Source organism: Lycorma delicatula, chromosome 9 (assembly GCF_047948215.1).
Source record: "Lycorma delicatula isolate Av1 chromosome 9, ASM4794821v1, whole genome shotgun sequence".
NCBI lineage: Eukaryota > Metazoa > Arthropoda > Insecta > Hemiptera > Fulgoridae > Lycorma > Lycorma delicatula.
Window position 1 is genome coordinate 31306792 of NC_134463.1, and position 13611 is coordinate 31320402.

The following is a 13611-nucleotide window of genomic DNA, read 5'->3' on the forward strand; positions in this document are numbered from 1 at the left end:
TTCCAGATCAAAATTCACACTTCCTCTGTAGTTTTTTTTTCAATAAATTTGTCTCAATTTTGATAAAAAGATGATATGTTTCTTATTTAAAATTTCATATCCAGTATTAGTAGTGAGTTTTCTTACCCATTTAATTAAGTCTTCATCAGACAGTTTCTATTCCCAGGTATACTATAAAATGTTTCTTTTAATTCTGAAATAGCTATTTTGCATAAACTTTTATGTCTTAAAAAGATGTGCAGTCTAAACTTATGACTTCATTTCACAAATAAAAATGTGAATAGTATTAACTGGCTTCATGACTTATCAGGAAAAGAATGAAAAATATGAGTTGTGATATTAAGTTACAACTAAGTGAAGTAACTAATACTCTTCTCAGTTTTTACACACAAGTATGGTTACAAATCATATACAAGGGTGGTTCGGTAAGTAACCTCCATTTGGCTATAAATAATAAAACCTGCGTAGATAAAAATATTTCATTGCATACAACTTAAAACTAGAGCTTTTAACTATTTCTCAACATAACGCCATGTACATTCAAGCAGCATTTATCATAGCGCTTCACTAATTTACAAATACCTTCTTCATAAAATTTAGCCGTCTGGTTAACTAGCCAACCTTTTATGGCATTTTGAAGTTCGTCATCGTCATCGAAGTGCTTTGATGTCAGCCATTTCTTCATCTGACTTGAAGAAACTTAGGTGAGCCATTCAGAACAAAGGTCGCTGTATACTGTCATCCGGTGTTGTTTTTTGCATGACAATGCTCATCATCAAAGTGCTCGAAAAATTCAAGAACTTCTGAATCAATTTCAATAGGACATTTTTTATCATTCCCCTTACAGTATTTATAGTCAAAGAGGTTACTTTCTGAACCGCCGTCGTACATCATATGTGTAAAATTCTAAGAGATCTTACTGTATCATAAATGAATTATTAATGTGGCATGACTTACTTTGGTTGCTTTTAATTGTGACATTTGTTTTTCATCCCAACGTTTAGCTTTCTTTGCTAAATCTAAACTACCACCGGACATAATTCCAGATTTCTGATAAAATGTACCATCTAATGCTACAGCCTGTAACAAGAATTTTTTTTTACTTATAATTTCACTAAAACAAAAATAAATTAAGCTTATTCAAACACATGCATAATAATCTGAATAACACGCAAATATTAAATACAATCAAAGAATTTCATAAAAATAAAATATATGAAACCCTACTAACTTAAAGCAGAAAAAGCAAAGCATTTAAAAAAGTTTCTACGTAATCCACTAATGAGAGGAAAATTTTAACACTATTATTAGAACTTGATTAGTAAATTACTAAATCTATTTAAAAAGAAAATAATATATTTCACAAGAAAGTAAGTATAAGAAATAGATACGGTACTGATGGACACAGCCCTAATAATAGGTAAGTTAGTAGTGGTCACTGGTGATGCCATTCAACTTCTAGCTCTTGAGTATACTTCCTTTTAGTTTAAACGGACTGGATTCCTGTCTTATTTCAGTAATACCACAGACAGTACAAAGTAGGAATATTACTACAGTTAACCACAATGTGAAATTTTAAACACTTAAGTAGCTAATTAATAAAACTAGTAACTTAATTGCTAATAAAATCTATTTCAAAATTAACAGGTTGCTAAAAATAGATCAGCTGCTGGAGCAACACAGGACATTGATAGCCACTATCCATCTATAATCGAATTACATGCCTATATGCTATCCATTCATTGTTTAGTGTTGACTAAATGAAGCATTCAAGGTAATAATAAAATGTGAAAATTCTTGTTATTGCTTCTATTAAATAAGAAGGGCATGACATGAATGATTTTTAGAGGCAGAAACATTACAAAAATTCATCAAAATGGCCTTGTCAATTTTAAGGCAATGCTGAAACAAGAGTTTTGTAAGATATTGGCACAAGAAATTCAAAAATTTGAGCACAATTAACAAATCAAAAAAATTCAAAGTAGCCAACATTAAACCATGAAATGAAGATTAGTTATTCTGCAAATTTTAGTGATGATATTCATGGAACCAGGGACCGCAATATTATAAGTATTTTGTTTACTGTTAAAATTAATCCAGAACAAAATGGTGTATGTCTCCACTCTAAGTTGTGGAAAGGCTTCACTTGAGTAGTTTGGGTGAAAAATGTTCAATTATCCCCTAGCAAATTGATCTGCGCTTGATGATTACCACCTTTTCAATGGGTTGAGGTTAGTAATTAGTTGAGCGCCGTGGCAATAAAGTTCTATAATGACATTCAGCAAAAGTTGATGTTATAGTAAAACAAGTGACAATGAGTCTTATAGTAAGGCGAGTAACAATGAGGATGGTAGTTACTTGGAGAAAGATAGCCAGCTGGTAACTTATACACTATATAATAAATCTTTAACTCTACTTTTTTTATCCAATCAGAAGTCAAGTTTGGAATATCTTTATTTATAACAAAATTCTCATTCAATGTAAAACATCAAATTCATAATTTTGAATGAGCATGAAAAATGAACTGAGTTACTAAATCATTAATTATAATTAAAAAGTAGATGTAACAAAATACTAGGAGAAATCATAGTATTATCCATAACATATTTTGAATTTCAGGAGAGAATCCTTTAGAATCCTTTGAGAAAACATAGGATGCCTATGTTTTCTATTCTAGAAGCTGAAAATATTTTTGATAAATTTATTGAAAGGAAACAATAACGTATGCAATCTATTATTTAAAATTTGGTAAAAAAATACCCAATCTATTACTTAAAACATTTTGTTAAAACAAAAAAGATTATTCAGTGTTTTTTTTTATTTGACTGTTTAATCAAAATTTAAAACAAAATTTCTTATTCTTATGCTAAATAAAATTAGCCAGATGTAAAGCAATAGAGATATTTGCAAGATGTAACTGAATGAATTTCAGAAAATCCATTATAAAATTATTTTCAGATATGTAATAGCATTCAAAAATATTGCTTTTAAATAATTATGCCAGTGTATTATGATGTAATAATAATTTTCCTACAAAATAAAGCTAATTTTATAGTTCTTTTATTGTTTATTGATAGAATGATTACAAATTCCATATAATAAGACCAGATCATGTACTAGCTAAAGTCCAAATTAATGGTTTGTACGCAATTATAAAGTTTCTTCTAAGATATATATATCTTATACCAATAATCTACAATTTTGAAACAATGTTGTTTCTTGTTTAACTGGTAGTACTGATAAAATCAATTTTGTATATTGTATAATACATAACTTTACAGAATATTAGATGATAATGTATAATATTATATAAATTATATTAAATTTTTCTTTATCCTTAGAGGAGAAGTCTGTAACATCAACAAGTTTATAATGTTAGTTTTTGAGTAGTTGGACCTGGTTTTTAAAATATAATCTGAATTTTTTTTCTGATACCATTCTAGATTTTTAAGCACAAATCTTCTTTTAGAAGGAAAAAATACTAATGATATGTATATTATGACCTACATAAATTACAAAAAAAGTTTTCAACAAAGCTATCATTTGAAAAACTATAACCTTATTATTGCGTTCATAGAGCTGCAGCTTTTATCAGGTAGTATGTGGTAGTAGTTTTACGAATAGTGTAGTTTAGTATACTGTATTTTATTTTATTATTTACCATTATACCTTACTATAACAGTGCATATAAATATTGTACTGAAGTATGAAGCATTTTAACACATTATTTTATTAATATTATTTTTGGATCAACTGTCAATTTGCTATGATTTTGGATTATCTGTGATCCTCTTCTCGGTTATTATCGCAGATAATCAGGAGTTGGCAGTATGTAGATTACTGAACCAGTAAATTAAGAATACAAATTTATTATTCACCCCTCATAAATAATTTGTTAATTCTTTTTCAAATAAATATATATTTAAGTCTAATATTATTATTATTTGTTTAATAATAATTTAAATATCTTTTAAAGTAATATATATCACCCAATACTAAAACTGGCATTTGCTGCAAAAGTATGTTAATTAAACTTACTCTATTGACAATAAAGAAGTGCAACAAATAAAAGTTTAAATCTAAGTTCACTTATACCTCAATATTTTTGAAGAACTTTTAATTTAATTTGAAATTTAACTTAATACATCTAACACGGAATAATTACATCACAAACACTAGTACAGTTAACAAAAAATAATTATTAACACTATGATCAAAACAATACAAAAAATAAAATAATTCTGAACAAGAAGCACTAAAAATATTCAAAATACGCTACATCTACCAGTTATTATCTCCAAAATATAAAATGTTAAATTAACTTACATCATATCGATTCTGTCCATCAATTTCATAAGCAACTTTCATTGCATCTTCAGGTGTATCACAAACTAAAGCATTATTTGTAGCAAAAAGAACAACCCGTTTAATTTCCTGTGGACTATAGTTCAACACATCGTATAACAACTTAACATTTTTTGGTTCTTTGATATTCCTGAAAAAAAAAAATCATTAAGTAATAATCACTCCTATCTTTGTTATACATATCAAATTAATAATCATTCACCAATAAAATACAATAAAATTGCATTACATTAAACTCAAATTTGTACAATAGTACATATAAAGAAATAAATTTAATATTTTTTTTTAAATGGAAAATATAGCTTATAAAAAGGTGGCAAAGTAACGCATGGCTTTCCCAGCTAAGCCAGTCAAGTATAACTTTTATGAAAATAAACAAAATTGCTTCTCATTTTGGATCCAGAATGTAATAGAATGTCAAACCTACTTTAATTTTAATAGTCCTAAGTGATGGAAAAAAATACAAAAAACGTTTTTAATAATAAAAATTAAAAGAGCCAAAAAACAGACTGTATATTTTTAGAGGGTGGGGAATAAATTTTTAGAAACATTTTTCTAAAAATGTTCATATCCTAGTTAAACTTAATAAATTTGCTTAAGTAAAGCTTTCTCTAAATCAAACAACCCCCTCAATAAAGGCTAAAATAAGAAAAACAATTTTCAAAAAAATTTTCTGCATTTAGGTCCAGGTCTATAATTTTTTGATAGGTCTATAAATGAAGTATAAACTTTCAAACTTTTTTTTAAATATTTAAACTGAAGGGAGATAGAGCAAAAGCACTAAAAATATATATTCTAATTTTAAGAGACTGGGGTTAATTTAAATTTTGATTACTTACATATGTATTGTAGATAACAAATTTGCTTGAATAGTTTTTTCAAAAATGTCTCTGAAGAAAATCGAAATTGGTTTTTTGCAATATCTACCCTCCATCCCCTTAACAAATTTTGTTTAAAAATTTATAAAAATGAATGCCCCATACATACAAATATTTGAGACAAATTTGAAGAAAATCAGTTTAGTCACTTCTGAAATATAAGGTCAAAAGCAGTTTAACACACTTAAAAACATATGTTTTTTTTATTAGATAATTAGTTGGACCATAATACCTAAAGATTTGCAAATATCCAATACCCCATTTTTGACATGATCACCATACTTTAATGTAGCTATTCTAGCTGTATTTGCTGGCAAAGTAAAAACAAATTCAATAATTTTTTTAAAATAGCAAATTAATTTATTTTAAAAATTTGTCTAGTACTTTTAAAAAAGTTTTAATAGCTGAACTGCAACATTTGCTCACATAGATGAATGGACTAGCCTTTGATAAGATCACAATTATTAAACAGAACATGATTAAATAATATCTTTATAATAACAGAAAATATTTCATAAATACTTAAGATTAAAAAAGAGATGCCAACAAAGTAGTTGTAAAACTTTACTGGCTATATTTATCCACACCATGCAAGGAACTACACCTCTCCTTCTATAATAGCATAGATGCCAGATAATCAGTGTACTACATTTCATCATTATATTTTCACCAGTTCCAAATATGTTGAGCAAAATGATGTTAACATACAATACATTTTTTGCATTTTTGGACTCTGGGACCTCAAAACATCAAAAAATGCAAAAATCCAGGCATCCAAAATTATCTATACAATTGTCAGGATTATAGGTTTTTAAAAAAAATCACTTATTTACTGTTGGTAACACACTTTTTCTTATTCCCATGGTGGGATAGCGTGATGAATGGCAAACTTCAGAAATTGCAATTTCAAAATGTAATAATTTCTAATAAAAACAGAAAGAAGGTTCAATTTATAGAAACAACCTGGATTCAGTTGATACAGTTAATAAAATTGCTTAGTTCATGGTTTTAACTTTGTTAATTAAAAATAAGGAAAACATTGCAGCAGAAGAAACGATAAACTTGAGAAAAATGAACATTAGATATAATAAATCAAAACCAACAGGGTGTTTTTCTTTTTAAATTGTGGTAACTCAATATTCTTTAGAATACAAAAATTCTTTAGCAGAAAAAGTTCATTATCTGTACAACTTTGAATCGACAACTGTCTAACAATGCAATAGAAGAAAAAGCAGAAATGTTTTGCTAAAATTAAAAATATGATAAAATCTAATAATCTATGATTGATAATCTATTAAATAAATAACATACCTTAATCTTTCTTTAAGTGGTTTTGTCTGTATATAATTTATGGGCAGGAATGTCTCTGGATCAAGCATATGTTCCTTCAAATACTGAATACATAACCGTGCAGTACGTTCAGTATCAACTACAATAGCTTCCATATATTTACCCAATACTTTTGTGATAGCAACATTAAATCTTTTATGTATTGGCTGACACATATTTATCATTCTATCATAAACACCAGGAAAATTACGTTTAAAATTTTCAACAATTTCCTGTTTCTTTTTACGTCGACCATCCTCATGTTTGTCAACTTTAGCATCACCCAGCTGCTCCATAACACTTTCTAGTTCTTGTTGTAATTCTTGAACACGTTCTTTAGATGTTCCAACATCTGATTGTAACTCTGCTCTCAATCTTTTTTGTTCTTCCAAAGCCTGTTCACTCGTTCTGAAAGAAGACAAACCCAATGCTGTTAGCTTAATTTAACGGCAAGCCTAGATTGAAAATCAACGATTCCTCAACAAGAATTATGAGATAGTGATGGCTTTGTAAAAGAAAATTTGACAAAAGATGAAAGCTTAAAACAAAACCATCAATGAAAAGAGACAAAAGAAACTTCCATCTAATTTTTGTTTCATTTTATTATACCTCACAAAAGTCAGACTAAAATTATAAATTACTGCATGAACTATTAAAAAAAAAAAATACCATTGTAACCAAGAATCACAATGAAATCCATACATTTAACAGGTTGCATGCGTGACCAATACACTGAGTAGAAAAATGTTTGTCAATATTTATTATTACTTTCACTAACATTATATAACTACTATTGTTATATAAAATTAATTATACATCTATATATCCATTTTTTCGCAAAAAAGTATTATATACATTTACTATACGGCTATTTAATCTAAAAAATGGAAAAACATTTCAGCATGAAGGATACTTATACAAAATTGTATAGCAGTAATGTGAAAATTTTTTAACAATAAAATACAGTATTACAGATATGACAAAATTTCAAGGAAAAATATATATAATTACTTTTGGATTTGAAACAATACTGTCAGTATTCTCTGATCTCTGGATTTTAATTAATGCTACTGCATCAGAAAAAAATTAGCCTAAACCCATTCTAAACTGTGAACAGGTTCTATTCAGTTTTGAAACAGTATACCAATAGAAAAACTTTAAAATTTTGTTTAAACATGATCTAGCCAAAAAAAAAAAATATTTTGGCTATACAATTTAATCATTAAAGATTACCTGATATGTTCAATTAGTTTATCAACTCTCTTTTGCGCTTCTTCTTTTTCATGACATTTCTGTTTAATTTTATTTTCAAGATCAGAACGTATACGGGCTTCATTATCCAATTTATCCTGCTCAGCTTTCTGTTCTCGATTGATGGAATCTAATTCTTGAAGATATCTAGCTGATTGCTTCTGTGCTTCAATCTTCAATCTATTATATTCAGTTACCTATTTTTTTTTTTTTTTTTTTTTTGTTTTTTATCAGAAAAATAAAATAAATAGAAACATAAATATAAAATAAATACAGATTACAATATAAATTCTATTATTGTTACTAGTGGATCTGAAGGAAGGTCATGGCCCCCTTGGAGGTTAGTATAATGTATTTTTTCTTTAAAAAAAATAATAAATGTCTTTAACATTAAAAAAAATAAAATAAACATATGAGAAGGTGGTCTTTTTCATTTTTTCTGATACCAAAAAGGGAATTTCCTGACTACCCTGAAATTTTTGTTTGAAGTCGTCTGCAAATTATAAAAATGAGTCTACAAATTAAAATTTTTAGGATGTGGTAGAGGCTTAATCCAGTACTGTTTATAATTGATACATACAGTCTCTAACAAAGCAAGAACATAGAATCGAAAGGAACCAGGTCCACTATCACTACCAACTTCCAATCATCAGTCTACTACTTTTCAGAACAGTAACAAAAGCATTCTCTAAATACTTCATTCTCTTCTGTATCATAGATCTTGTCGTAGGGCAGCATTCCTTATTTTATCTCTATTTGTATTTCTTCTTTAAAATTTCCTCTATTATTCATATTCTACTTACACCTCTTGTAGTAGTTAGCCAAGAGCCTAAAATATATTTTAGAATAGAAATAAAGAAAGTGATGAAAGCTGTCCTCATCTCAAATTAAACTTTTCCCTCCTCCCACCTGCACTATAATTATTCCCCAATTGATCCTCCCATTCTACCTACAGCCTAATTACCTAATACATTTTAAGAATTTCTAGTACTTCTTGTATTTGTAGACTGTCCTTCCATTTCAATCATTCCTTGACACTAACAAGTTTTTAATTCTCTGTATACTTACTTGAATCTTCATATTTCTACTTTTGTCCTTGGAGAAAAGTTATTTTGGGTAATATATTTTCTCATTCATTACACATACTACTCATATAAGTACAACTTTATAGTATAGCTTTACTCATAAGTAAATATATTCTGTAAATTTTTCTAATTTGTTTTCTGTTTTTACACTCACTATATACCTGAAGTATATATGCACTTATCATTTACGTATTTTTTTATTGCAATTAAATGTAACATGAAGTTGTAATTTGGAAAAAAGAATCCAAAAAAAATATCAAATTAATAATATTCTACACCCCTTAAATTAATTAGGTTCAGCAAACAAATTCACAAAAAATGACATCTTTTTGTGCCACTGTCAACATTTATTTTTTTAAATTTTATCTTTCTTAATGAACTTTTTTTAATTAAAGAAAAAAATCTAATTACATTATTTTATTACATCACATAACAGCCAAGTTAGGCAAGCCCTAAGTTTTCTGAGATTGGGTTTTTGCTATATTTCTACATGCTGTTAAAAGACATTTGAAATTTATAAAATGTTATTCTTTACAGCAAACTAGATATCTTACATTTTTATTAAATGTGCTAAGATAAAAATTATTTTTGTATATCGAGTGGAGTTCTTTAAGTATGTAATTTGATATTCCTATGAGATATTCTGCCAGGTGATATGAAAATGAATACGATATAGAATAAATTGTCTTTTAATATTAATATTATTAAAATAAAGTCTTAGAAGTCAGCATAATGTATAGTGTAAGGAATAAGGGACTTCACACATTTCACCTACAGAAAGTGCGATTATGATAAATCAGTTCATGAAGTCCAAGTTGGAACTAATTTATTTAAATAAATATTCATGTTGTAGGTTCCAAAAGATGTTCTATGCATAATAAAGAGGAGTACATTCTGTATTTTACTACTACATGTTCTACTCAAAAGAAATTAAGAAGAAAAATTTTGTGAAACAAAAGAAAATATTTGAATGGCAAGAGGGATACATATAAGTAATTATTGCAGGCAAGCCTGATATTATATAAACTAGTTAGTTAAAGAATTTAATTACTTGGAACTATAACAAACTTTTAATTCTTATTAATAATAGATAAAGATGGTGGAGGTGTCTTCTTAATTCTCTAAGTTTGTATTTTTTATAGCTTTCTCTTTTTATAATTTTATTCTGTTGGTTTAGCACCTTCACAACAGTCCTTGAGCCAGGAGTACTATCAAGTTATAATTTGATATCCAGTTATCACTTGAAAAAACTATCTTTTTTTTCCACAGATTATAATTTTATAAAGACATTACTATTTGTTTAATATAAGATTAATCCATTAAATTCAGAAAAGAAAAAAAAATTGCAAGATTATATTTTTAATTTTAAAAAATTCAAATAACCTGAGCATCTTCCAAATGAACATCACGACCTTGAGACTGTGATTCACCAGCAACCATTTCTTCATATTGTTGACGTTTAGCCTCCACTTCAGACAACTCATTTTGTAATTCCTGAATATCCTTTTCATGAGCTTCATTAGCAACTCTAACTTCAGCTAACGATTTTTTAGCAGTGTTTAATTTTTTCTGAATATGATCAACACGTTCTTTTGCCTTAATAAATGAAGGTCTCTTTTTGTTAATTTCAGCATCCTAAAAACAAAATTTAATAGAAATAAAATTAATTCAAAAGCAGATTCAATTATATTTACAAAAAATAATAAAAATATAGTCAAAATCAACTTAAGTTATATGACAGTCTGAAATATGCCTGTGATGAAAAGTAGAAAAATTTATTTTAACCAATTTACTCATGAATTCTTCCAGGCATTGGCCTGGAAGAATTACTCTTTTAAAATCCACACCAAGAAAAATTTTTAAATTCCCATTAAGTAAACCTAACATTGTGATTTTTTTTATTTTGGGTTACCAGAAGAGATTTTCAGGATGAGTGTGTTTAATTTTTTACTGTTTACAATGTTTTTAAATTCTTAAATTTTTTAATAGGTCAAAAGTACCTTTTTTAAATAGTTTTTTTTGGGATAAAAAGCACAAAATAAACAAGCAAGTTATTGATCAATTTACACAAGAAATCAAAGTTAAAATAAAAACTAAATTTATTCTGTTTAACTAAATTTTATATAGTTTTTACTACCAACACAGTACATGCATGTAATCTTTATCATCAAAACACAAATCAAAGTACATTTTTGCTCTATAAGCAATAAAGAAATGAGAATAAAGCAATTATGCAGTTGGATTCAGCATCAGTAAATATAAAAAATGGCAGAGAATACAATAATATATTTGCATTCAAAATGTCGAATTTTACACTGGTTTTTAAAATAAGTGGATCTTTAAATGATGTGTGAACCTATGGTTTATATTCTATACTATATTCAAAATTGTAGCAAAGGTTGTAATTTCACTTAGCACTGTATCCTTGCTTGTTTCTAATAAATCGGATGATTTATTCTAGCAGAATTCATCATCCAACAGTTAAGTATCGCTTAAAATAACTCATTATCACAAACTAATTATTTTTAACTTTAATGAACCAAGAACATCCATAAATAAACTAATTATTGTAATTACAATTTCTCGTATTTCTTGTTCAATTTTAGCTAATTCTCTATTTATTTTTCCTTGTTCCTTTTTCTTCTCTTTTAATACTTCTTCTGCTTTTTCTTTTTTCTTCTCAACTTTTTCTACATCTCTCTTTTTTCTCTCCACTTCATTTTCATAATGTTTAATATCATTTTCATTGTAGTATAATCTGAATAACTGGTATTCAATTTCTTTTTCAACCTTTAACAAAATTTAAAAAAAAAACTTATACAAAGAAAATAACATTTTATACACAGTAACATAAAGATAAAAATAATAATAACAATAAAAATAGCATCAACACTAACAACATCACCACCTCCAATGTCAACAATAAAAATAATAGCAATTCCTTTTTTTGAGTCAGTCACTTTGGCTCTTGGCAGAGATTGTCTCATAGTAAGGGTATCAGAGCCCTTACTGCTACAAGCGAGCCCTGCAATATCTGTATAGCAGCTCAGGCAGTACCTGACTCCCCAGTTTGGGTTAAATCTGAGGGAGGCAGCAGACTGGGAAAACCCAGGCAGGATCAATCATCTGTGACTAGCCCAACTGCCTGTCCGCCTACACCTTGTGACATGTTGACTGGCATCTTTTCATGCATGGAAACTTCTACTTTTACATATTCTGTGGTAGAGGGTCCACATGAAAACCATCATCCAGGAGAGCTTTTGTCTTTATTAACAAAGCAAAGAAAAAAGCGTAGAGTTTACAAAAGTGCAAAAGATGGATTGAACCAAATTTTGACCAAAAACCAGCACAGCAGTACCAAAATATTTGGTTATCAAAAGGAAAGGAGATTTTGGCAAGATAGTCCATTGAAGCTGCTGAAGGACTAGTAAAAGAGATTTGAAAGGCTGCAGTTAGACTGTTTACTGAAACCGTCAACGATTTACAACTGTCACTTACTAAAGGTGAAGAAAATTGGAGTATTGGACATTAAGTACGTCAAAGGGTGTAGTAGTCTTCTAGGACTTGCTGAATTGCACAGAGGAGGAAATTGTGTTAAGAATTCATAAACAATTAGTTGTTGCAAGCTGATGATTAAACACACAATGGAAAAGTTATACCCTCAATGTCAAATATCCTGATCTTCAAACAAACTGAAGAGTACATAGAAAATAAAGGCTGAATTCTATAAACTGGATATACATCCTTTTATCCCAACTCCATTATGGTGCATTGGATGTCAATGATTTGAACATACAGTGCCACATTTTACAAGGCAACATATCTGAGCTTGCAGTGAGCCCCTGCATCCAAATGATCCGTATAGAAATCCACCCGTTTGTATAAACTTTCATGGCCATCACCTAGCAAAATTGTGGAACAAGGAAGAAATAGCAATTCAAGAGGTACATCATCATTCAAAAGGTCAACTACTTTGAAACAAAAGGAAAATTGCACTAAGTAGATCATGAAGATAAAGTTCTACATACAGGTTGCTGCAGCTCCTGCAACCTCTTTCAATCAAACCAAAAGATGTAATTACAGATCTAACTCTCCAGCATTAGCCAGTATGGTTGAGCATATTATTGAGAAATTTAATAAATGACCAGCCAGAGAAGATAACCCAAAATGGTAAAGATGAGAGCAAATGTGACCAAACAAAATTCTTCTTTGCTGAAGAATAAGGTGAAAGAAAATGAAACCAAAGTGGTTAAGTACAGTTTGAAAAAATCCCCATTCAGTGATTCAAGAAGGAACAGATAATGATGTATTAAAAAAAGAGTGTGTTTGACAAACAACAACAGATCCTCAAAAGCATAGAGGCCTCTAAAAGAGAGAGTCAGCACTGTAGTCATCCCAAACACTTTAGCGAAAAGTACATCAAGCCTAGACTCTAATCCTTACCGCACAATCTGGGAGGGTATCAACAGATGCCAATAGCAAGCAAGGGATCCTCCATGGTTTATTGCAAAGATGGATCAGAAGACTCCATCTCTGATGCTTCAGACATCCTAGAATCGGAGGTGAAGGCTGTCAGGAGAATGGAGAAAGAAGGAAAAAAGGATGGCTTAACAGTGATAGATAAAATGGATGTGGTTAGTTTTATAAATTTTTTTGATGAATTTTCATTAAGGATGTTTTTTTAAGAAATGAGGGATTATTAC

At 28.6% G+C, this 13611-nt stretch overlaps 1 protein-coding gene across 1 annotated transcript in view; it reads right to left on the reverse strand.

Annotated features, from left to right (window-relative positions):
• The window catches only part of LOC142329812 (structural maintenance of chromosomes protein 1A-like), a 55932-nt gene that overhangs the window by 26159 nt on the left and 16162 nt on the right, over nt 1–13611 (reverse strand). The window contains exons 6-11 of the mRNA XM_075374656.1: nt 11486–11698; nt 10292–10543; nt 7806–8020; nt 6555–6980; nt 4327–4495; nt 958–1080 (exon numbers count right to left, since the gene is read on the reverse strand). Coding sequence (XP_075230771.1) covers nt 958–1080; nt 4327–4495; nt 6555–6980; nt 7806–8020; nt 10292–10543; nt 11486–11698 — 1398 coding nt within the window. The remainder of the gene's footprint in view (nt 1–957; nt 1081–4326; nt 4496–6554; nt 6981–7805; nt 8021–10291; nt 10544–11485; nt 11699–13611) is intronic.